General features: G+C 40.4%; 1 protein-coding gene across 3 annotated transcripts in view; it reads left to right on the plus strand.

The window, feature by feature from the left end:
* KLHDC3 (kelch domain containing 3) overlaps positions 1–26,616 on the plus strand; it is a 44,516-nt gene that overhangs the window by 2,719 nt on the left and 15,181 nt on the right. For 2 of the 3 annotated variants that reach the window (XM_079968920.1, XM_079968919.1), the window contains 7 exons: positions 11,237–11,490; positions 14,459–14,635; positions 16,392–16,507; positions 19,495–19,566; positions 19,765–19,978; positions 20,553–20,639; positions 24,033–24,141. In XM_079968920.1, the coding sequence (XP_079825046.1) occupies positions 11,337–11,490; positions 14,459–14,635; positions 16,392–16,507; positions 19,495–19,566; positions 19,765–19,978; positions 20,553–20,639; positions 24,033–24,141 (929 nt within the window). In that variant the 5' untranslated portion in view covers positions 11,237–11,336. Of the gene's footprint in view, positions 1–4,151; positions 4,176–11,236; positions 11,491–14,458; positions 14,636–16,391; positions 16,508–19,494; positions 19,567–19,764; positions 19,979–20,552; positions 20,640–24,032; positions 24,142–26,616 lie in introns of those variants that run through there. The other variant, XM_079968921.1, reaches the window with a different exon arrangement.

Genomic DNA, 26,616 nt, shown 5'->3' on the forward strand with positions numbered 1-26,616 from the left:
TGTCTTCTAAAAGCTGTATATTTATCTCCTTGACATCTGATGGGAGGGTGTTCCACAAGGCAGGCACTCCATAGAGTGGCTAAAGGCAGAGTGGGGGAGTACTTTGATCTTTTTTATGAAAAAGAGAATGTGCAATATTGAAGTAATAGTACCATAATTAAGGATTTTAATAACTAAACCCAATTTAGCTCTTGAGTTCAGTAGCACCATTAAGACTCTTTCTGCACTGCAACTTAGAATTCATTTTAATTTCATGCTGTGTCAGTTTGCTGTATTTAGTTTGTTTCTATTTAGCGTAGATGTTGATTAAAGCACATTAGTATCTGGTTGTTCATACTTTGCAGTGCTACAGTGAATTTATGTGATGGGTTTTTGATGGAAGGAAAAAAACCCACCTTTTGACATTAACCACCAGAGTGCTTTAAGGAATCACATTTGAGTGCTGTAATTATAGGCAAATGAAAATAATGTATCCTTAATGACAAGCCAGACCCACATACTTTTGGAAAAGTTAGAAGTGTTCACATTTTCTTTTTTCCAAGTTAAAATTACCGTACAAAGGATCCGTGATTTCACATTTAGAGCTTTGTTCAGAGTTTCAGTATCCTGTAGAAGTAGCAGCTGCTTCAGTCCAAATATGTAATAATGCAACTTTGATGGTCACTGAAACATTGACAATATTAGTGCTGTTTTTATTGAAGTGGGCATGCAGCTAGGTTTCAAATATTTTGTCTTTATATTTTGACTGCAGAACCATTCTGCTTCACTAAGAACGGCATCACTAATTTGGGTCTGTCATCATTTTGTCTATAGCTTGATTTCAAAATGGTTAGTTCTGGGTATTTAGGCTTACTTCACTTTTTGAGCAGTTGTCTAATCTCAGAAGGTGCAGCTGTGTGCCTTGTTTAAGCTAGACAGCAAAGTGTTGGGTTGCTTGCCCTTTCCAAGACTGTGCAAATGAAGTAGCTTTACAAGGTGCACATTCCCTCATTTACCGTAGGTTGTTTGATAAGCCCTTATTTATTAATCCTGAAGTTGTTATTGCTGTCAGAATGGATTCTAAGATGTCTTTCTCACTATTTTTGAAGCACTCTATAAAATCACATGTTCCTGTATCACGTTTGTTTTGATATGTCAGCTGTTGAGCTTTCAGCCAAACAAGACTATTTGCTACTTTTGTATAGATTATTATGTATTATCTGCATTAAAAGGTTTTGGGGATACAGTATTGTGAACTTGTTATGTGATAAATGCACACCTTTATTCTGCCCCTTGTAGACATGGTAGGCAGTCGCCCCTGCCAATCAGAATTTGTCACTTCTACACGTAACACAGAGTAAACATCCACTTGATACACAAATCAAGGAACAGACAGAGTTTCACACAGTACCTTAATAAAGTACAGTCATACCTTGGGTTGCGAACGCTGCGGGTTGCATGTTTTCAGGTTATGGACCGTGCCAAACCCTGAAGTACCGGAACGGGTTACTTCCAGGTTTCGGTGCTTGTGCATGCGCAGAAGCACTAGATCACACTTTGCACATGCGCAGAAGCACCAAATTGTTTTGCATGTGCACAGATGCGGCACTGCGGGTTGCAAACGTGCCTCCCGCATGGATCATGTTTGCAACCCGAGGTTCTACTGTATTTCTGATAATGTGCGGAGCGTTCGATACTTCCCCTTGTGCTTATTATGATTGTACTTGGCAGGTTTACTGATTGCATTCAGTCAGTTAGCTTTCTTGCCCATAAAGAGACCTTGTACTTACCGTAAATAGCATGTTAGACTCTTGGCAGGCATGAAGCATATTGTAAGAGTATTGATTTGTTACAGTAATTTCTATGCTGTTCTATTGTTTTTCATGTGTGCATATGCAGGAGTTAGCTGCTGTAAAATGGAAAAAGAAATTTTTGGAAAGATGCAGACAGGGAACTGAATTTGTAAAACAAGCTCCTGAAGGAAATTGTTGTAGTTCTCTTTTGCAAGTTAGGTGAGAGCTACTTCTGAAATGTGTATAGGCAAATTGGGTGGACTGAAACTTAGGGTTTTATTCGGCTTAACACTAAGGAGAACATTCTCCTCCTTTCCCTGCACACTCCCTAAGTCTGTTTTGGGGGTCCCCCCCAATCTTCCAGAGCAAATCTGGGGACATCACAAATACCACCTACTAGCAGTGCCTGTTTTTTATTAGGATTCACCCTCAGTTAACTGGCAATCATCCAACTCATTATCACCTCAAGGCATATTGTTCTAAGCTAGTTAGCTAGATAAAAATAAATTCATTACATTGTGAGATAAAGGTTTTTAAGTCTCTGTGATAGTTAATATGTTTGGATTTCTTCCAGGAAAACTAGAACAGAATTAAAACAAAATAAAAAAATTCCTTCCAGTAGCACCTTAAAGACCAACTAAGTTAGTTCTTGGTATGAGCTTTCGTGTGCATGCACACTTCTTCAGATACACTGAAATAGAAGTCACCAGACCCTTCTATATAGTGAGAAGGTGGACCACCTTCTAGTGACTTCTGTTTCAGTGTATCTGAAGAAGTGTGCATGCACACGAAAGCTCATACCAAGAACTAACTTAGTTGGTCTTTAAGGTGCTACTGGAAGGAATTTTTTTATTTTGTTTTGACTATGGCAGACCAACACGGCTACCTATCTGTAACTAGAACAGAATTGCCACAGATAATTTTCATGGAAAGTCTCTTTAGAGGAGGGGTGAAGAACCTCTGGCCTTCCAGATGTTGCTCGATTCCACCTCCCACAATCTCTTACCATTGCCCATGGTGGCTGGGGCTGATTGTTGGAAGTCCAACAACAGCTAGAGGGTCACAGTCCATTCCCCCCCTCCACAACCTTCTATGCCTGGAGTCTGAACCTTTCCTGTGGCTCCCCCTTACTCAGGTTATTGCTTGAAGTCTATGCAACCCTATAACCTGGCTGATTTTTTCTATGTTGCAAGATCTTGGTGGTAGCGATGGGGTGGGAGCAAGTTGAAAAGGTAAAGGGTGCGTTGAAATTGAACAGGTGCTTCTGTCATTGGCAAACAAGAGCTGCCCTTCTGTTTGAATATAGCAGTTTCTTCTCTCTGCTGTTCAGATGACTAATGGTGTTTATGGAATTTCTGGCTTGCTTCATGACTTCTGTTTATAGCAAGTTTCTCCTGGAGACATGCATCTAATGCACATCCCTCTAAGATTCCTGGGATCTTTCCTTGAGGAATCGAATGACTGTCAAATTGGGTCTCTTGGGGTTTGGGGGATGGAATCTTGACATTGTGGTCTTCTGGTTAGTAATTTAATAGGAGGGATCTATAAATCAGCATAATGTCATGGAGTGGGAGGCTAATCTCTGTAGGCTATGGAGAAGGCACCTTTTGTGTGTCTAAATGAGCTCTGTCACATCTCAGCTGAAGCATCTAACACAGTAATTTACAATATAATACAAAAAAAATTAAAATCCAGACGTTGACATCAGAAGCCAATTAAGACTCACACCAGTAGTAAAAATAATAGCTAAGACTGCAAGGATCGGCAAAACCAAAATGATCTCCAAAGATCTGCAAGTATTATTGCCTTCACCTGATGTCCAAATTTAGTATGTGCCAATAAAGTGGCACTGGAAGGAGAACATTCCGCACTTAGGGCACCACCAATGAAAACCTCTATCTCTAGTAGTCACCTACCTCATTTTTAAAGTTGAGACACAGAGATTCTGTCACAGGTATTAATGGGTAAGCAGGTCTGCGTAGGAGTAGATAGCCCTTCAGATAACTTGATGCCAAGCTGAATAGGTCATTGTAGGTCAAAATCACTACAATACGTTGAATTGTACCTGGAAACAAATTGGAAGCCGGTGAAGATATTTTTAAGCTGATGAGTTCTTCTGAATGGCCAATATTAGTAATCTGGCTGTTATATTCTGAAACAATTGAAATTAAAAAAAAAAAATCAAGGACAACCACATGTGCAACATACTGTATTGCAGCAATCAAGTCTGGATGTTAATCTGGAAATTTTTGAAATTCTATAGTGTTTGCTTATCTCTGATGTCAGAATGGCCATACAGCATAACGGAAGGAGGCCAAGGAAAAGAGAGAGGGAAAAAAATCCAAGGTTCCAAGGCACCTGCGGGTGCTCAGCTGAGGAGGAGGATGAGCACTTGACTGGCAGGTGCTGCTTGAGATGGGAAGCTAGATTAAATTCATGAGGTGGAAAGAGGTTGGGATTGGGTAGACTTGGTGTGGGTGGTGTGTAAATGTAGCTTGCTGTAGAGGTTGGTTCCTTTTGATTTTAGCGTGGACTGTATCTTATTAAATCAGCTTACATAAGTGATCAGATGTATGACCTTTTCTATGTCAGTCTTTTCACAGCTGGTATTCCTACTAATGGGTATGGACAGTATCCCTTTCTTGTGGCTTGTCACTTCAGTCTTGCTAAAAAGGAGGTACTGGATCAGAAAGGATTAAAACACCTGCAGTGTGTTGTCAAACATAAGAAAATCTGTTGCTCCTTGGCCAATAGCAAAGAGAAAATGAGGTTGAGGGGCTTACAAGGGTAGCAGGTTCAGTAGTTACAGCTGAGGCTACATGACAGCAGCTCAGCTGTCGCCCCAACCCCTATATGATATGCGTAAAGGTTTTGCTAGAAATAACTTGGGTTTTGCTCTGGCAGTTCAGTGGTTTAACAGTGCAATATTCTCTCTGCAAGGGACGCGGGTGGCGCTGTGGGTTAAACCACAGAGCCTAGGGCTTGGTGATCAGAAGGTTGGCAGTTCGAATCCCCGCAATGGGGTGAGCTCCCGTTGCTCGGTCCCTGCCCATGCCAACCTAGCAGTTCGAAAGCATGTCAAAGCGCAAGTAGATAAATAGGTACTGCTCTGGCGAGAAGGTAAACGGTGTTTCCGTGCGCTGCTCTGGTTCGCCAGAAGCAGCTTAGTCATGCTGGCCACATGAACCGGAAGCTGTATGCCGGCTCCCTCGGCCAATAAAGCGATATGAGCACCGCAACCCCAGAGTCGGTCACGACTGGACCTAATGGTCAGGGGTCCCTTTATCCTCTCTGCAGTTGTTACCCCCTCACTTTCACTCCAATTTCCATTTCCATTAAAAATGGGAAATGGCTCACTACTTGAGACATGGAATGAGCTTGATTAGTACATTCAGCCTTGGGAAAATCTGTTTTCAGCAAGCCCTTCTTAGGCTTCTGGTTGCTCTGCATTTTTCTGGCATGCCATACCTTACCCTGTTATTATGCTATTGATAGGAAACTTCTATTGTGTTATACTTTGAGAAACTAACCATGAAGTGGCTTCACATCTGTGAACACATTCTACTACTTTGTATGTCTCATTTGTCTTCTGGGTGCTATTCCATGGTGGTTCTTCTAGTCCCTTATGTACTATGCTGTCTCCCAAAAGTGAATAAGGGCAAACTAGATTCTAGAAGTTTGCTTTTGCAGCAATTAATTTGACTGTGTACTGTCCATATTGCCCTTGTTTAAACTTTAAGATGCTGGGTCACTCTTTGAGAGGCTGACTGCTCTGAGATTTTTGCTGTACATGGACAAAATTATTGTTCTTTCACATTTGAGAACATGTGGTGGCATATCAGGGAATTTCAGAAGGCATCCTCAATCTGAAAGCAGTGACATGAGTTTCCGACTGTTTCTCAAGTTGTGTGTCCTGGAGATCTTAGAAATTTGCAAGTTTCTTGTCTTATTTTAGTAGCAGCATGAGTAACTCAGTCTCCCTAGTAATTAGGCAAGTGTCAGCATTGCTGCTCCTCATTATGAAAGGCCACTAACCATGCCTGTGTTGACACTGGCTTTCATTTCCTGCTGTCTTGGAATGAATAGCCAATGGAGTGCATAAATGTCAGGAGTGAGAAAAGTTGCTGGATTGTTATTCTGCTGGATGTAACAGTGAGTTGGGATGTGCCTGAAATAGAACAGTCTATATGGCCGGCCTCAAGCTGCCTGGATCTATTTTTAAGTGCTACTAAACCACGTAGCTGGAAACACAGCTTTTCAGGTTACATATTCTCAAGGACTGAGACAACAGCATGGTAGGGACACGTCCTTTGTGTGCACTTGAGAAATAGTGGGTGCAAGATTGCTTTGGTGTTTGGGGGAAGAGAGTATGTGAAGATGAATGGAGATTTTGTTTGCTTCTTGCTGGGCTCATTTGTTCTGGAACATAAAAGAGATTTTGACTCATGTATTTCTTAAAATTCAAAACTGCTTTACTTATAGAGCTAACTTTTGTCTGTTTCTTTTAGGACTGGTGTTTCTGCTCTTTTTGGAGCTATACCTTAGTACATAATCTTCCTCTGTTTACCTTGCCTCAGTTGCCCTCTCCCTTTCTCAGTTGTCTCCATCTTAGTAGATTTTTTATTGTAAGCTCCTTGGGGCAAGGATTTGCCTTCTTATACTTTCTAGTATACCATATGTATGAGTTTGGGGCAGGGTTTGGTGGTGGTGTGTTCCTTTCCTGGTTGTAGATTTCTGGGACATCCACTCACTGGACAACACTGTTTTTAAAATATTGAAAACAGTGCTACCTTTATCATTTTTTTATTTTATTTTTTTTCTGAAGGCACAAAAAGCAATAATTTATATTAACACTATTTGTATCATTCTTAGTACAGTACAAACTGATATATTACATTTGGCCACAATTATTTATTGTTTCTATAGTCAACAAAACTATCTGACTGCTATCATATTTTTGTCTTTTCATGTAAATCTGAGATAATGGGTTAGTTTGGCCATAGCAGCAAATTCCCGAAGTTTCTCCACACATTCTTTACTGGATAGTGTGTTAACTGATGCCATGTCTTACCAAAACTATTATTGGTGTGGCTAACATGAAAGAAACAAATTTGTTAAATTCTGATGCCCCCAGCTTTCTGCATAATTCAGTTTTTTTAAAAAACCTGGATGGAGAGGAATTTTATCATCTAAGATCTTTTTAATACAATTTTAAATTTTATTCTAGCAGTTTTTTTGACAAATCACATTTCCACCACATATGGAATGTTTTTGGCATTTCTAACATGTGATAGGATAATTTTTGTTAATATTTGTATCTGGGCTAAAGTGATATGCCACATACTTATCTTAAAATAGTTTTCCCTTGAATATAAGCAGATTTTTAACCTTTTTAAAATATTGAATAAAATGAATACTAGGTTAGAGGTTGTGCCATCACTTTTATTCGGTTCCTTTGTCTTCTGGCTGAGATTCAAGATGCTGACTTCAGTTTAATCTAAATGGATAGGTTCCTACTTACCCTAGAGCAGGAGTGGGGAACCTATGACCCTCCAGATCTTGCTGGACTATTGGGAGGAATTCAGTGTCGTGCTAAGGTGATTGTTTTATAAGGGAAGCATTTGGGATTGACAGACAGAACATTCCCCCCTCTCCTCTCCCCAGGCACTGTTCCAAGGGTTCTCCCTTTCTCCTTGAGCCAATTTTTTTTTTTGGGGGGGGGGCATGTTGGGGGGAAGTCCTGCTGCACAAGAGGAAGTTCGTTTGCAGGCCTTCTATTGATGGGATTCATTAGCTGAATCCCACTCATTATTATTTTCATTTATTAGCTGTCCTACACCCTAAGGTCCTTGGGCAGATTACAACAATTTAAAATGTAGTTTAAAACAGTTTACCGCAATTCTCATAACCCCCGACTAATGACCATTCTGGCTGATGCTGTTGAGAGTTGGAAAATATCTGGAGAGCCGCATAATACCCTTCACTGCCTTAGGTTTCCTTCTGTCCTACCTCCAGTTGCAGTCAGTCACAATCACTTAACCTATCAGAAAGTAACCTTTTAACAATAACAGCATTGCTCCAAATCATGCTATCAAGTCTACAGAGAGCATTCCTAAGTACCAGAAAAAATATATAAGGTAGTCACACTCACACGAGGGACGCGGGTGGCGATGTGGGTTAAACCACAGAGCCTAGGACTTGCCAATCAGAAGGTCGGCGGTTCGAATCCCTGTGACGGGGTGAGCTCCCATTGCTCGGTCCCTGCTCCTGCCAACCTAGCAGTTTGAAAGCACGTCAAAGTGCAAGTAGATAAATAGGTACCGCTCCAGCAGGAAGGTAAACGGCGTTTCCGTGTGCTGCTCTGGTTTGCCAGAAGCGGCTTAATCATGCTGGCCACATGGCCCGGAAGCTGTACACCGGCTCCCTCGGCCAATCAAGCGAGATGAGCGCCGCAACCCCAGAGTCGGTCACGACTGGACCTGATGGTCAGGGGTCCCTTTACTGTTTACACACTCACACTCATTTCATAGTAATTGTTTAGAAGGTACCTGAATGATTTGCCCCATGACTTACTTTCTAGGTGGACTAGAGACTTACTTAAAAAAGAAAAAAGAAAACTCAGTCTTTGATCCCTTGCCACAGGCACATACACCTTAAAATTTAACATGTACTTTTGGGATAATTCTTTATCAGTACCTCTCCCTACCTGCAGAAATCCCAAATTGCATTTATTAATTACATTTGTGTTAAAAGATGTGCATGTGGTGTGCTCAGTGCTTGAAAGGCAACTATGATGGATGCATATGTAGAATTTTTCCATGAAGGAGCTCCTCCACTAAGGCCCCAATTACTTGTTTGGGAAACTGAACTATTCTTCATTTTCCTCTATAGTGAAGCTTATAAAATGCATATGGAAAATAGATGTTATCATTATTTAGAAATGGCTTTTGTATGCACTAGGATAAACTAGCTTTTCCTCTTAGGGTTCTGATCTTATATAGCCATTGTTGTGTTCCTAACTTTATACATTCAGCCAATATTTTTCTCTCTTGAAATATAAATAGATATTGTAGGCACCTCCATCCCTCATACTTTTTTCTTTTCTGTTACATTTTGTCATTTTTAACATATATACCATAAAAAGGTAAAGGTAAAGGACCCCTGACAGTTAAGTCCAGTCGCAAACGACTGGGATTGCTGCGCTCATCTCGCTTTACTGGCCGAGTGAGCCGACATTTGTCCGCAGACAGTGTTCCTGGGTCATGTGGCCAGCATGACTAAGCTACTTCTGGCAAAACCAGAGCAGCACATGGAAACGCTGTTTACCTTCCCGCCGGAGCAGTACCTATTTATCTACCTGCACTTCGACGTGCTTTCGAACTGCTAGGTTGGCAGGAGCTGGGACCGAGCAACAGGAGCTCACCCCGTCATGGGGATTCAAACCGTCAGCCTTCCGATCGGAAAGCCCAAGGCTCAGTGGTTTAGACCACAGCACCACCCATGTCCCATATAATATATATAACATAAAATCATAGAATCACATGTTGGATCTCTGCCTCTTTCTTAACCATGTTACCTTCTTTCATCATGCATTTTATACTAGAATTTTCACCTCTTTTAAGAATTTATATATTTTAGTACACCAGACAAAGGGAAAGTTTTCAAGTATTAACATCTGGTCTGTGTGTTTGGGGTGGAATACTACTCTAATCTAAACTATATTTGGCTGATGCTAATTGATTTCAATTATTTTGGAAAATTGATTTCAGTTGCTTTATTGGCCTTCATTGCAGGCTATCTGCTTAAAGAAAACATTTTGTTTTCCTATGGAATTTCCAGTTGACTGGACTGGTGCTGAGTTTGTTGCCACAGACAGGAGATGAACAGTTAAACAAGTAGAGAATATTCTCTTCCTTGGTTTTAAAACTCCTACATAGTTCAAACACCTGATGAGAAAAGCTCTCTCTAAGTACTCTAAGATTCCAACTTCACGAAGTCTTTTGACAAGGTTTCAAGAACTCCCACTACAGTCATCACACAGCAGAAGACAGGTCTTGATTTTCCTTCTATTTTGGACACATAGCTGGAGAAACGTGTGTGGGTTTAAATCTCTAACCACTGATTTTCTCCAAGGGATTGACTTTTGAAAATGCTTCTTTAATAAGCAGCCTGCTTTTTTATTGCTTGTGTGTGATGAAAAGCCAGACACAAAGCTCTGAACCATTAAAGAGGATCTTTACCCTTCAAATAAAACTATATATATATATTGCCTGGACCCCTATTACATAAGAGCCTTGCTGGATCGGATCAAAGGCACATCTAGTCTACCATTCTTTTTTCACAGTGACCAACCCAATACTTCTGGGGAGTCCTCAAGCAAGATATGTGTGCAACAGCAGTCTCCCCATTTGTGCTTACTGGTATTCAAAGGCATACCGCCTCCAATACTGGAAGTAGCACACAACCATCATAACTTGTAGCTTTTGTTAACTATATCCTCCATGAATTTTTCTAATCCCATTTTAAAGCCGTCCAAATGCTGGTCATCTTGTGGTAGCCTATTTCATAGTTTAACAATGTGCTGTGTGAAACTGCACTTCCTTTTGTCTGTTTGGAATCTTTCAGTTTCATTGGGTGATGCCAGGTTCTAGAACTCTCTTTGGTTAGGCATTAAATAAGTGGGGTACCGCAGGGTTCTGTCGTGGGCCCAGTGTTTTTCAACATCTTTATAAATGACTTGAATGAAGAAATAGAGAGGGTGCTCATCAAACCTGTAGATGTTACCAAATTGGGAGGGGTAGTTAATACCTCAGAAGATAGAATCAGGATTCAACATTACCTTTACAGATTGGAGAACTGGGCCAAAACTAGCAAAATGAATTTCACTATGGACATATGTAAGGTTCTATATTTGGGAATAATCAGATGCACAAATATAGGATAGGGCATTGTAGTGACTTGACTGGGAACTGCCCGACATAGAGAAAAAAGACTTGAATTGTAAATTCATTTGATGCTATTAATTTGCCATGAACATTCTCTTTGTCTTCTGTTAAAACAAATAATTGCTGTACAACCTGATGGGAACATCTTTTCTCTTTACCATTACTGTTGTTGAGTATGAACTCTGTGAAATGATGACTAGAGGGAAATGCTTATTCTTGCTGCCCTCCTGATCTACTGAGACATAGTTAACACTCCTGTTTTGCCATTTTTTGAATGATTACATATTTCACCTTTTCTGATTCGATAAATACTATTCCCTATCTTAGATATGTAGCAGGCTAACAAGAAAAAACTAATTGCTTTCTCCCACCCAAGAGGAACAATGTAATGCAATATTCAAAGAGGCAGTTAAAACCGTGTCTAATGGGAAAGCTGTTGCATAGAGGAAGACTCATTCATTTTACACTGGGCATAATCAGTTGCATTTTGAAGATTTGTAAATTTGTTGTCTTTTTCAGAGCTCTGTGGCTACATACCAACATGGTTGGTAGCCCTGTTGGCATGAAACTCTAATGCCCCAACCCCCTTCTTGGAGGGACTGAGCACTTGCAAAAGGGAATGTTACGGTGGACAGTGCATTTAGAAGGTGGGCCCCGAAGAGTAAACCACGCTGCTGTGGCTGTTGGACACAAAGTCTACTCTTTTGGCGGTTACTGTTCTGGGGAAGACTATGAGACACTGCGACAGATCGACGTTCATGTATTCAATGCAGGTAAAATGAGTGTGGCTGCAAAGGACCTGAACAAGTAGCACTTTCATACGATTGAATGTTGTGATTTTGAGATCTTTAAATCCAAGATCCACGTGCTGTTGCAAACAAACCCAGCTGCCGTACTTATTCGGTAGTGGTCAGTTATCTGTTAAACATAGATGAGGTCACTGAGAATTTAAAAGTATCAAAAGCGGGAATTGTCCTTAAGGAGCATGGGAATCAGCCATTTCACACAACATGAACATTATATTTATTGTTGTTTATCATTTATATATCAACATTAATTATAAAAAATATCAGAGCCATGAACAAGAGGTTAAAACTTAGAATTACAATACATTAAAGTATAAGATTGCAATAATAATATACAGCAGTAAACAAATCAATGCATATATTTTTATATTAAAAAAAATTACATGTATGCATCTTGCTGAAATTTCACCTCTTTGGGAGCTACTTGCTGTCTAGGAAAAGTATTGTGTATGAAGTGACCTTTAGTATATCATCAGAACAAGTTTGGGGAACAAATGTTGGAGCAAAGCTTCATTGTAGGAAGTGCTGAGGGAGGAAAAACTCCCTGATTTATGATTTCCCTTTCCAAGATATTTTGATAACCTTTAGGTTGCCTTGGAGAAGGAATAATCCTTAAAAATGAGTCATTGGTTGGGAAATGATTTGCTGCTGTGGAAAGAAATGGAACATTATTTACTTGTTTAAGCCAGAAGTTATACTGTATTAAAAATCAAACATATTTGCAAAAAATCAAAGGGGTTAAAAAAACCGTCAATTGTGTGTCCTAGGAAAAAAGAGTTTCACACATTTGCAGCCACAAAAGCAAAGGCGATTACTTTTTAAATTAGATTTATTTTTCTGATGGCAAACAGAACTTCATTTATTTTATTTTTTTCTTTCTAGATCAACATTCCTTTCCAAAAACAAGCTATCCAAGTATTCAGTGCTTTGTTTTCTTTATACAGTGAACACTGGAATAAGTGGTAGAGCTTCAATAACACTATAAATATGGCATCTTAAATTGCAAGAGCTTTCCCTATAACTACCATTCTGAATTGGAGTACATATCTGCTGAAACTACAAGATGGTCAAAGTTTCCCTTATTGATTATTTAGCAAGAAACTATAGATAGCTTTCATAACTGAAAACATTTTTGATCATATAATTCATGGAGCAACCATCACCATATTTTAGTTTTCAGTGCTGTGTGACATGAATACATCTTTCACTCTTGTTATTAAATTGATTTTTTTTTTTTTACTTCTGTTACCATGTGAAAATAATACAGCAGTCTGACACTAGCCGGTTGATATATAATGTATGGTAAAGCATCAAGTAGAAATGATCGAAATGCAACCTGTTCATAATTCAGGTTAAGAAAACAAGCTTGTGTTCTACTCTGTTGCAACAGGTTGGTTCACCCAGATGTCACATTTACAACTGACCAACCCCAAGCTCTTTGGGGAAGGTGCAAAAGCCTGTTAATGATCCACTTGATGATGCATGGGCAAGCCTCATCAGTTAGTGGCAAACTTGGGTACTTAAACAGGAATGGCACAGTATGACCTAGATGCTGCTGAGCTATATAAACACCTGATTTTACTAACCTAAATTGGAAGGTGTGGTTTTTTTAAATACATCTTTTACAGTTTTATTTGTTTAAACTGGGGAATCTCTTGGCATCAGTAGTACACTATGGCATGGAGTTTTATGGAGCTAATTACAGATTTTCATTGTCATATGTGTAATATGCAGATTCCAGTGGAGAGTCAGAAGAGGGGAAGCAAACAGGAGTCTGGTAGGGCAGAGTAAGTTTCAACAGGACAGAGTAGTAGATTCAGTTATGTGAGACCGAAGCTCAAATACTCAGCAATGAAGCACACTAGCCTTCGGCAATTGTCTTAGCCCAATGTTCCCAAGAACATTGTTGTGAAAATAGACAATAGAATTGTACATTAGTTGATTACTGCTGTTTTTAAATGATTAATAAGAATGGAATATTTTTACTTTTTCTAGTGTGTGCTGTCTTACATATTCTAATCTGCCATTCGGCTACCCATTTCCCTATTTTAAGCTTTTACACTGTGTGCTTTTAACAGTGTTTAACCATTACCCTAAATGGGCCTTCAAAGCAATTTTCTTTTAGAACTCTTGAATATATGTCTTCTTTTAATGGAGCAACGGTTGAAAATACTATTTTTATCAGGTATGCTTTATTTGGCACCAGCATCTATATAGTGTAACACATTTGTAACAGATTGTTCAAAGTGTTGGTGCTGACCTTTAAAGCCCCAAAACAGCCTCAGTCCAGTACACTTCCATTGTTCTGCCCGGACACTGAGGTCTAGCGCCGAGGGCCTTCTGGTGGTTCCCTCATTGCAAGAAACAAAGTTACAAGGAACCAGGCAGAGGGCCTTCTCCGTAATGGCGCCCGCCCTGTGGAATGCCCTCCCATCAGATGTCAAAGGAAAAAACAACTACCAGACTTTTAGAAGACATCTAAGGACTATTGTATTTTAATATTTTGTTGGAAGCTGCCCAGAATGGCTTGGGAAACCCAGCCAGATAGGTGGGGTATAAATAATAAATTATTATTATTGTTATTATTATTACTAGGTGAACATTTTTCACATTCTCTTAGTGGTATAACCTTTTTAGCATCTTTTCATTGTTTTCTCTTTCCTTTTTATTTTCCCTGAGTAAAGTAATGTTTTGCAATGTTAACGCACGTGCACGCGCACACACACACACACACGAAAGAGAGAGAGAGAGAGAGCACACACACACGCGAGAAAGAGAGAGAGAGAGAGTACTGCATGACAGCATTGGATTTCCTCCAGCAATTATGACTTGTTAATCCAAGCAATTGAATTGTTTGTCAGTTAGTATCTGTGCATAGCAGTCTGATGCATAAGAGCAAGCCAGTCAAGTAACACTGTGGGCTTTTTCCTTTTAGTCTCTCTGCGCTGGACCAAACTACCACCAGTGTGGACAAACAGCAGGGACCATGTGAGGGAAGTTCCATACATGAGATATGGACACTCTGCAGTGCTTATTGAGGACACCATCTACATTTGGGGAGGCCGCAATGACACTGAGGGAGCCTGCAATGTCCTATATGCCTTTGACGTCAGTAAGTGTTGTTCGCTGCTCCCCACATCCCTGGTTGTCACATGCTGCTGAAAGTGTATATTTTAAAAAGTTGCAGTTTGGCTCCAGGTTTAAACTGGGAACAGCAGGTTTGAAAGTATTTAATCTTGTTGATTATAACTTTTATAGAAACGTGATTAATATTTTCAAAGAATGTGGGAATTGTTGGAGACCCACTGTACAGTCTTCAGTCTTCATGACTGGTGCTTCATGGAAATTATGCTCTCACTACTGTGGGCAGCACACAATGCAGGGGGACTGCGTACAGTAGCAGGAAAAGGGTATGCTGCATCAACGGAAGGTGTTGGCATATTTTTATTTCATTTATTAACCACTTCCTATAAAGCATTTTGAAGTGAATTTTCAATACAATAGAAGCCATATGCAAAACAATTGCATATATAAAATCAGCTAAAACAGTTGCATGTGTAAGTTGTAGATCAGTTCAGATACTGATCAGAACTCTTCACATAAAAGGTTTGTTGAAAGAGGAAAGTGTTCAACAGGAAAGAAGGAAACTAATCAGAAGGAAATAATGAGAGAACCAATATCTTACAAACTCCATGCAATGAGAGATGGGCTCTCGGTTCTTGGGCTCTTTTTCCAGGTCTAGCTAATTCTCTAACAAATTTGCTTTCTCTTGGAGTTCATTCTGGGGAGCAAAACTAGATATCCATAGAATTCCGTTGTACATAGGGGCATCACACAGCTGCTAAACTGATTTTTATTTGAGGAGTGGTGGAAAAAGCTGCAAGGGACTGTTGCTGTCCAGAGTCCTAGGCAGCCTTGGATGCACTTGCTTGTGCAATTTCCTACCATCCCTGGAAAGCAAGTCTACTAATCCTTCCCCTCTCATGGGAAAAGGTGGAAACCCTCTTGCATGAGTCACTTCAGGCTAGACAAAGCCCTGAAGCTATTCTGCAAGGCATTGTCCTTTGTTGGCTTGCAAATGCTATCTGTATTAGATGTCACAGCCTGCTCCAGTCTCTAGTTTCATATGTAGTTCTTGGCCGAGGTCTCTAGGGGTAGCACATGACTGGATTTAGAAATCCAAGCATGGCACACATCCCACTAGGAGCAAGGCTCACTTTCCCTTTGTGCTAATAATCTCCACAGAGTTTACATTGACCTTGTGTTGGGCTGGAATACTTATCCAGTTAATCTAGGTGGGTGGCTGTGGATGGAAGCCAGGTTGTGAGAGATTCTTGGGTGCTAGAGGATTATGAACAGGCTGCTCTATTCTGCTTCCTGGAATAAGCACTGAAGCTGACTGCCAACTTTGGTTAGGCAATCTCTTGTGTCTCTCAGGATTATCTGTGCTTCTTTTTATGGACTTCTGAGACAGGTGCTTGCTTTAACTTTACAGATAACCAGGCAGCCTTGCATTAAAAATATTTTTCAGGTACTGAAAAATGCTCTCCTACAGTTTAATTGCTTCCCAAAATATTGCAACTGTTTCTTACTTTGTAATACACAGTAGGATAATAGTGAAATCTCACAGAATATGAGTGGTGGCTTTACATAGTTTTTCAGGAACTACAAGATAGCTTCTAGAGAGGCAGCTGCTGCTCCACTGTCCTGTGTGGAAGAGAAGTGGTTCCTTCCTTAAAATGAGAGATATGTGTTTGTTTAGGATTTTCCCCCAAGGGCCATGCCCTTTTTCATTAATTCCTGAACGTGACATTCTGTGTCTGCTGGTAATGGCTCATCTCTCTGTTTTTTTGTTTTTAACGTATTAGGCACGCACAAATGGTTCACACCAAAAGTTTCTGGAATGGTTCCGGGAGCAAGAGATGGACATTCGGCTTGCGTCTTGGGAAAGAGCATGTATATCTTTGGGGGATATGAACAACTGGTAAGTTATCCTATGATCTCTGCTATTTGTGTTCAGGTGTGCATGAGAAATGGTGCTTCCAAATCAAGTTATTCTTTTTTTATATATATAATATTTATTAAATTTTAGTTCAACAATAAAATACATAGGTAATAACACAATCTTTTCCAAAATCCATATTTCATATTCATCTTTGGACTTCCTCACAACCCTTGTTCCTGATTTCTAAGCTCATAAATTTTACCAGCAAATTATTAACTTGGTTTAATTCATATAATATAATTTTTCAATATTAATATCTCAAATTTTAAAATTTAACATACTCTTATTGACACTTAATTATAAAATGTTACTTATCCAAAATTTATCTTTTCATCTTCCAATTAAATTTAAATTTGTATTCTTTATAACTAGTTTGTTGAAGCCATGTTTTTGCTAATCATACATCTTTCTTAACAATCATACAATTTACAATATTTTTGTAGATAGTCCTTAAATTTCTTCCAATCTTCCTCCACCAGTTCTTCTCCCAGGTCTCGGATTCTGCCCGTCATCTCCGCCAATTCCATATAGTCTATCAGTTGCATCTGCCATTCTTCCAGTGTGGGTAATTCTTGAGTTTTCCAGCTTTTAGCGATGAGTATCCTTGCTGCTGTTGTAGCGTACATAAAAAAGGTTCAATCTTTCTTTTGCACACTCTGACCAACAATGCCCAAGAGAAAGGCCTCTGGTTTCTTAAGGAAGGTATACTTAAATACCTTTTTCAGTTCATTATAAATCATTTCCCAGAAAGCCTTCACTCTAGGGCAAGTCCACCAGAGGTGAAAGAATGTTCCTTCAGCTTCTTTACACTTCCAACATTTATTATCAGACACATGGTATATCTTTGCAAGCTTGACTGGGGTCATGTACCACCTGTAAATCATTTTCATAATATTTTCTATCAAGGCATTACATGCCGTAAATCTCAAACCTGTGGTCCATAACTTTTCCCAGTCAGCAAACATGATGTTGTACCCTATGTCCTGTGCCTATTTTATCATGGCTGATTTGCAAATCAAGTTATTCAAAGAGAATTCTGAGTGGTCCCTCTGCTCCCACTTCACTTTCCCCCCTCTTTCTTTAGTTTACCAACAATTATATTTAAAGACATTTGTGAATTAAGTTAAAGATCACTGAAATGTTCTCTATTGTAACCCCATACTGTCACATCCTGATAATAATGCCAAACTTTCATTGTAGCTGATGAACTCCAAGCATGAGGCCATGTCCTGTGCATATTTATTCAGCAGGATTTATTCCCAAGAGTATTAGACTGTAGCCTTAGTCTACACCTAGGCTTAAAGGGCTAGATGTATTTAGAGCCAAAATCTGCTTGCTGTTATGCATCTCTGTGCTCCTTGCCTCTTAGAAAGCAAGCTGCTGTACTGTTGATTGGTAAGTAAAAAGCAAAACTCAATTTAGTCTATTGACATTTCAGGCATAATTGCCTTTGTTGTCAAGCCACTACATTTGTATTTTCCTCCTCTTTGTTTTTATGACAGGTTGCAGTTCTGAATGCTGTCCTGGGTTATTTATATGAAGGGCAGTAAATAAATATCTTAGATCAAATTGTCAAACCTCTTAAAAGTTGGATTGCATCAGAAGGATGAATAGTTGCTAATTTATGAATAGATGTTAATTTGTTCTGTGAACTGCCCTGAGACCTCTATGTATAGGGCGGTGTATAAACTCAATTAATAATAATAATATGCACAGAAGCAGTCCAAAGGGAGTCTAGTTCAAGTCCCTGACCTATCAGATGACTAAAAATTTCAAACTTTCTAAGAGATGTGTTGCATCAGAAGTATGAGCAGATGTTAATTTATGCTTGGAAACAGACTTAGATTTTCTAAGTGTTGTCTTTCTAGATGACTTTCTAGTGTTGTCTTCACCATCTCTAGAGAGAGATTCCACAAGTTCTTAAGACAGTCATAATTGTGCTTGTAAGATGTGCAGAATGTTTTCCCTTCCTGCTTATTCTTGCAATTACTGTAAAATAGATAATAGACCACCTCTGTTTTCTGGTGGTGACTGAGTTATTTGGAACACATGGTGTCCAAAAGCATCCATTGATTTGTGGCTGAGCAGAGATTTAACCTGTTTCCAGTAGACAAGCAGCTGGATCTCACTGGCTTTTTCAGTGACTAGATCAGGCTTCCTCAACCTCGGCCCTCCAGATGTTTTTGGCCTACAACTCCCATGATCCCTAGCTAGCAGGACCAGTGGTCAGGGATGATGGGAATTGTAGTCTCAAAACATTTGGAGGGCTGAGGTTGAGTAAGCCTGGACTAGAGCTTATGGCAAATGAGTTTGTTTTCAGTGGATTTACAGCATTAATTAAAGTCTGTGTGGCAGGGTACTGAAACAAACGAAAATATGGTGATGGGATTTAAGGGACCAGCAACTCCAAAGATTTTATCTCTCTCTATGGTAGGTCCAAGTGTTACAAAACTTTGGCAAACCCAGCAATCTAGTATCTTTTACAGGTTGTTGCTAATTATGCATTCCTCTCAGAACATTTAGCTTAAGGGTTGTCTGGCCTGACTTAGTGACTCGTTAACAACTCCAGCTGAGGTTAATGAGAGCTACTGATGTTTAGCACTTAAAAGAAGGGCAAAGGGCAGCCTTTGCCATCTCACACCAGACATTCAAAACCCAGTGTACTGTAAATCATGGTTTTAATCTCTCACATTACTTCTTTTTTTCTGTATATAAACTGGAGTGGCATATGTATATTCAATGTGTTGTTTGGATATTGTGCACTGATGTGAGTCAGTCTGAACAGCTGCTTTGTTTTCTGAGCCACCTATTTCAGTTCCCTTAATATATTTCAGCTCCACAGGGAAATGTTGAAGATTTAAACTCTGTTTTTATCTCCAGAGAGCAAAATAACCAAGGGCCTTTAGAATGCCTGGCAGTGCTTGATCCAGCATCCCTACTAGTTTAATAATTTCTCTTTCTTTCAGGCTGATTGTTTTTCAAATGACATCCACAAATTGGATAGCAGCAACATGATTTGGAGTCTGATCTGTACAAAGGTCAGTATTGGTGTTAGTGTGTCTTTGGGTCCTGCATGTGACCCTGTTTGCCGTTTAACTTTTGTCTGCTTTAGTTTGTAGTCAACAGAATTTTGAGCACCCAAAATCCCCTTTCACCTACATCCCCTTTCATATCTTTTACTCCTAAAGTAACTTCCATTTCCCTTTGACTTACTTAACAGGAGTCTCTTGTTTCAGGGCACACCAGCTCGATGGAGAGACTTTCACTCAGCCACAATAATTGGGACAAAGATGTATGTGTTTGGGGGAAGAGCAGACCGCTTTGGGCCATTCCACTCCAACAATGAGATCTACTGTAACCGAATCAAAGTATTTGACACAGACACAAACTCTTGGCTGGACTCGCCTCCCACTCCCCTCCTTCCTGAAGGCAGAAGGAGCCACTCAGCATGTAAGTCATCATTACACTCCATCGAGCGTGAGAAGTCTAATTAAGATTAAATAGAAAGTTGTAGTTCGCCAATCAGGCACAAGTCCTCAAAAGATCAAGTAGTGGCCTTTGTTGTTTTTAGAAAGCAACAGTGAACAGAGAATCAGCATCTAAATCAGTCTTGTGCATCTTCCATTGGGAGAGGTGCCCATTATCAATTTTGGACAAGATGGAAAAACAGAGGACAAGAATTTGGAGTCAGTTGCTTACCTTCCTCCTTCCTCCAATATGAAATGGTTCTTAATCTAATGTAAACAGACAACCTTAACTCTGAATGTGGCATGCAATAGCGCACGAGTCCTGGTGGATCACACCAAAGGCCCATCTTGTCCAGCATCCTGTTCTTATACTGACCACCCAGATTGCTTATGGGAAAATCATAAACAGAACTTGAGTGCAACAGCGTTCTCCCCACTTGTGATTCCTAACAACTGGTGTTCATAGGGGAATAGCACAAAAACTTTTCAGTTGTAACTGATATGAAACTAAGCTTCGTTTTAGGTGTCCTGACATGTACTTTCTCTATTCCCTACAGTTGGCTACAATGGAGAGCTGTATATATTTGGTGGCTACAATGCACGTCTGAACAGACACTTTCACGATCTCTGGAAATTTGATCCAGGTATTTTTAATTGACATTCCTTCTTATTATTGGTATTACAGGCACCTCCAAGAATCTCTGCTGTGATCAGGGCTACAGCTATGCATTAATCACATTTCCTCCATGCCCCAGATGCTCCCATATGTTTTGTAGGATGTATATGTTCAACAGATGCATGTAGCGTATGTTCCCAAACACATAGAGATTCCATCAGTAAGGAGTGGTGAGGTCTTGGACCCAGTTAACAATATTAGCTGAAGTGGTGGTTGCTATATTGATTTGGAGCTCAATGCACTAATGGCAACATTGTACTCATGAGTAAGGGAAAGCTAAACAGCTACACTCCATAAAGCTCCAGGCATATCTCAGGGGCACCACATGGGACCCGGGTAATGCACCAAATACTGGTTCCTTAATCTGAGCCTGGAGTGAGTCTCCCTGACCCTGCAGCTTTTGTCTATGAAGTGTTGCTGTCTCTGCCAACAGTAACAGCAATACCAGTACCTGTTCGGGATTGTGGAGGCCAGGGGTTGACTGTTCAGTACTGCACAGTAGACTTTTGGATCATGCCTTTGATGGATGAGTATATCCATTAGGAGCTTCAAACCCTCCACCCTTTTATTTGCATCTCTCCATTGGTAATGTGGCTGTGTGGTACTAATATGGCTCACTGCTAATGAGTTCTCAAATAAGAGATTCAGAAGAGTGTAGCTTCTTCAAGAAGATGTTTTATGGCCAGCTGCTTTTCTCTAGTGGGCTGATGCTCCCTGGCCAGGTTTCTCAGGAACTGGACACACACATGCACATGTGCACACATCACCATGACCACCACCACTTTCCTGTGCATGGTCATGTTTGCTCTGCCACCCCTCAGTGTGAAAGGGCAGGATATAGCAGAGGCCTCCATAATGGTGCAGAAACCTCTTGGGCACCCTTTTCTTCAGCACTAGAAAGAACGGCAACCTTTCAGTGAGATTTTACAGACTAAAGTACTGGTTAGTCCTAGCAGATCTAGCTTCAAATCCCTGCTTAGCCAGAGACTTGCTAAGCTCTGCTTTAGATCATAAGATTGCTTTTCAACCTCAGAGGACTGAGTTTAAAAATGAATGAGAAAATTTTTTTAAATTACCCTTGTATTCTGTACATACATCCAAAGAGCCCACAAATTCTCTTTTCTGAAAAGCAGCTGAGACCACTTCAGATTGTTCCCGCTAGCTGTTTCAGCCCCTGTCTGCCACCTTCACTTTGGCTTTCCCCATGCCGCAGTTGACCTGTAAGCTCCAAGCTAAGGCCACGGCCGCTACCCCTGCTCAGCTTGGATGGATGGATTGATTGAATGTTATTCCTGTGGGCTCAGCCAGTAAGTAAGCGGCATGCCCAAGGAAACACAGGGTCTGTGGAAGTAGGGGGGAAATCGGCAGGTGTGGGGGGGGGACTAAGAGGAGGAAAAAACACCCACCAACTCAGTGAGGACTGAGCATGAAAAACTAGGGGCTGTAGGATGGGAGTACCCTGGAAGTAGGAATGGCTGGCTGGAACACATCCATTGTCTGATCACTGCAGCTTGTGGAAGTGAATTCCTTACATTAATTATATGTAGGTATGTCATTGGTTTAAAATATTTATTTACTGTGTCTCATTACGCTAATAACAAGGCAGCATACAATTAAATAATTCAACATACAATAAAAATGATCCAGTAAAAAGAACATGGCAATTACAGTACCTAGGAATTGTTCAGCTGATGGCAGAGGCTGGAGAAAGCTTGAGCAAGTGGATGTGTTTTAACAGCGGGTGGAAGTTCACTGTAGCAGGTGTATACTACACGAGTAGGGAGCTCATTCTACAGAGCAGGGGCCCTCCTCAAAGCTGCCATGAAATGAAAATGGCCGCCTCTGAATATTTTCATGAATGGGCAGGCCTGTGTGGGAGAAGGCATTCTTTCAGAAAACCTGATCCAAAATTGTTTAGGCAAGGCTATCCTACTCCAGGAACCATCATATCTGGCAAACCAGCCAAGGATAGCAAAAGGTACTCCTAGCCACTGAGGTCATTTTTGCCTCCAGTGACAAAGATGGATCAAGGAGAACTCTCAGAATATGTACCTGTTCCCTCAGAAGGAATGCAACCCCATCCAAAACAGGTATGCGCTCTAGTTCCTGGGAATCAGTTGTGCACAGGAGTATTAGTATTTAGCTTCCGTTTATTGGCTCTCAACCTGCCCACTCATGCATCCAGACACCAGCCTGGGGATTGCAAGGCCCCACCTTAAATGATGTGAAGTGATGCTTATGTATGTCCTCACTTTACTGCCACACAGTTCCAGTTATCTCACCACACCTTAGTATGATGCTCATGGGGGAGGTTTGTCAGTGTATGCTCCAGAGAGTAACTACGTCCTGCCTTTATTATATTCATACAACTAACTTGCCAATCTCCACTCTATAAAGGAGAGAGGGTAGCAGGCATCTCTGTGGGGATGTCTCAGTGGTTATGGCTTCTGTACTTCATGCAGTTACCAATAGATGGCAGTGCACCCACATGTACTCTTCAAAAAGGAAGTTAATGCATAGTTCAATCTGCAGAATGTTTTCAGAAGATGCTGTGTGGTTTCTTAATTCTGAGTTCTACGGTTGTCACTTTCTTCTCATTTGCCCTCTAAAGCAATTGCTTTTTCAAGGGTCCTTATGCAATAAATATCCGGGTTTTTTTTAAGTGAAGTGCAAACCGGAACAGCTGAATGCTTTGAACTATAATATCCTTAGTCTTCCAAGAGAATTTGGAAGAGTTCCCTTTATTTTATTTTTTAAATTTTTTTATTAAAGATTTTCTTGTTTTACAGAAGTAAGTGTAATGTCTCTCATATTTTTTCCATGTAACATTTTTACAAATCCGTTTCATTTGTTGAGACATTGGGGGGGGGGGAGATGGGGGGGGGTCGGGTGGCGATGTTGAGTTCCCTTTATTTGAGGAGTTGTGGTGTTTCTTGCTTCACACAGTCCTGGGTGACTTGAAGGTGTGAAATCTGTATCCTCGTTAACTGCTGGAAATGTTCAGCTTGTACAGTGAAACATACAGCTTTGCATACATTTCATGTTTGGGATTATTGGTGAAAAGGAATGTATAGCTGTCCCAGGGTTTTTCTGTTTAACCAGAAGATCCCTGCTCCATTGGGAATAAAATATCAAGAGTGCAAACAAACATTTTTCATGAAGAAAAGACTGCAATATTTGAAACCTGAACATCTTTTTCACTTCCAAGCAAAAAACCTCAAGTGTTTCTGCTGAAAAGCAGAAGGTTTGTTTCTCTGTGTTAAATTTGTAAACTTCTTAGAACTAGAGCTTGTTCATGCGGCTTGTCTTTACCAGGATTGCTTGAAATATTCAGCTTTCATGCTGTATGTGTTTTCTCCAGTTTCTTTCACCTGGAAGAAAATTGATCCCAAAGGGAAAGGGCCATGTCCTCGCCGCAGGCAGTGCTGTTGTAGAGTAGGGGACAAGATCATCCTCTTTGGAGGCACAAGGTGAGTGGTATATCAGATTGGCTTTCTTGGTGTCTTGACTTTGGATTTGAAAATTCACTGTTCAGTTCTTAAGCAATGACAAAGAACCAAAAGCAAGCCTTACCACAAACACACCATCGATCATTCCACAGGCTGTGTTCAGTCTATTTCTAGTGTACGAGATTGATTCTGAGCCCTCGAGTCTCTCCTGTAGGCCAATTTCTTAAGCCACCTTACATTGTCCCTGACCGTTGGTCATAAAGACTGGGAGTTGTAGTCCAAAATCCAATGCTGTAAGACTGGAGATAAGAGAAATGCTCCCTGCTATTTAAAAAAACAATTTTTAAAATCTCTGGTAATAGTGCTAAGCACCACAGTGCTAAAATTGGAGATAAGCTTATTTCCAGTTTTAGCACTTTGGTGCTTAGCACTAACACTGAATATAAGAGATCACTTGTCTCCAGTCTTAACACTTAATGTTTTGATCAGAGATAGCAGATCTATGTGCCCGATGTCATATGTCAGGTGACTGACAAGGGTGTGTGGTTTGCCCAGAATGGCTTTGCAGGCCAAAATCAGAGGCCTGGTAGGCCTAACTAGGTATGCAGGCCAGAGTTTCCTTCTGCTATTCCAAAGCTGCCTACTGCCATTTTGTGATTTTTTATATTTTTTATTTTGCTTCTCAGTTCCTCCTTTCCCAGTTGGAGAGTACAGTAGTTATGAACTCTTGTAGAATGTTCACCCAATTTGTAGGTTGCATGATGTGGTATAAAATTTTAGATTGTATCTAGCATTGTGAACCATTGAGTTCAGTGCAGAGAGTAATGGACTTGGTAAATAAAAGTTCAAATTACACCTTAGGAGTCTGAGTAATCAGCCTTAGCAGTCTGAGTAATCTCATACAAGTCATGCTGTCTTATATTTGGTTCCCCATCTGCAATATAGAATTATTTAATGCCCTACTTCGTAACAAAAATTCATGAGACAAGGAAGGTTTTTAAAAAACTGTACATTAAACATACCGTAAAATATGAAAATTATGCTGTTATTGTTTGAGACTCAGTTTTCCTCCTTTTTCCATGGATCATGTTCAATTTCACAAAAGCAAGGGGGGGAAATCATAATGTCATAAAAAACCAAAAAGGATATCTCCTCCCATTTCCTGGAGTTCCATGTTAGTCCTTGCTTCAGAAAAATGCAGCAACATTTAGCAAGAATAGTGACTGTTAGCAGACTTTGCAGCTTGGGTGACTTAGATTGCAATAATGACTGCAGTTTCTGGAGTTCAAAGGCTTTATGCATGCAAGAGCTCTTTACAGGCTGAATAGTGATGAGAGAGAAAAACCACAGACATATTGTCTGGAGAGAACAGCAAACAAAATGTCTTAAGCTTTGTGGCACAGTTAACTTAGACATAGAAGCTTGCAAACAAGTGCTGGCTAGATTACTTGACAAAACAGTGGCTTTGTGTGGTTTAAAGTAACACATGCATTAACTGCAAATTCAAGAGAACAAAATGTATTTGCTTTCCCCTGACAGTGACAACCAGCTCCTTAAAATGTCATTTTTATTGTTGTAATCTCTTAATTAACTGCTCCTGTGAGTCTTTTGGTGCTTTGTGATGATGCCAAAAGGTTTTGTGTGCCCCTTCCCTATTTTTCCCATTCAACTTTTACTTCCCTGCCCTTATGCCTATTACTTGAACCTAATCAGAGAGATCTCAGTGGGTTATGCTGTGGATGTCTGCTGAGTTTTGGGGGGAGGGGGGTGTTGATCCCACTCTGGGTTTCATGCAGGGGCAGTAGCACAATTAGGTAATTTTGGACTCTGGACTTAAGGGCCATGCAGTGTGGGCCCTAATAAGCTGGAATGGTGTAATACACTTCAAAATGTGGTAAACCCCCCCCCCCCGTATGTTTGGGAGCCCACCTGCCAGTTTTGTCTGGTGCCCTGGACTTTTGGAATCATCGCACAGGGGAGGCAAGACAGGGAGGAAAATCTCACGTATTGTAGCAGCAGTTTCCTTGTACAGCACCACTCATTGCTCTTCACATCGCCAACAACAGCCAGTTGCTGACATTCACACAGCTGCCTGATAATGCATTCATTTCTCTACAGGAAAATTACATTTTTCTCAGTAACAAAATACTACAGCTTGGAAGGCAAAGGTGTGGGCAGTGCTTTGCAGATGAGGAAACAAATGTACATTTGGGGCACCGTAAACAATCCAGAAAGGCATGTAGAACCAGGAAGCCACTTGGGACTTGTCTGTGACAGTGACAGCTAAATGAGTGATAGAATTAGCTCTGTCTTCAAAGCTGAATTTAGCTAAAGGGTCTACTAACTAGGAAAGATGCTGGAGTTGGGGGTTGAGTTGTCAAACATTGGCAGTGACCTCAGCAAGATACAAGTTGGCTAGAAGTGATCTAGATACTAACCAGCTGCTATGAGCCAGGAAGTACGTGAGTGCAGCAGAACTTTTGGCATCTGAGCTTT

This window comes from Podarcis cretensis (genome assembly GCF_951804945.1).
Source record: "Podarcis cretensis genome assembly, chromosome: 3".
NCBI classification, from domain to species: Eukaryota; Metazoa; Chordata; class Lepidosauria; order Squamata; family Lacertidae; genus Podarcis; species Podarcis cretensis.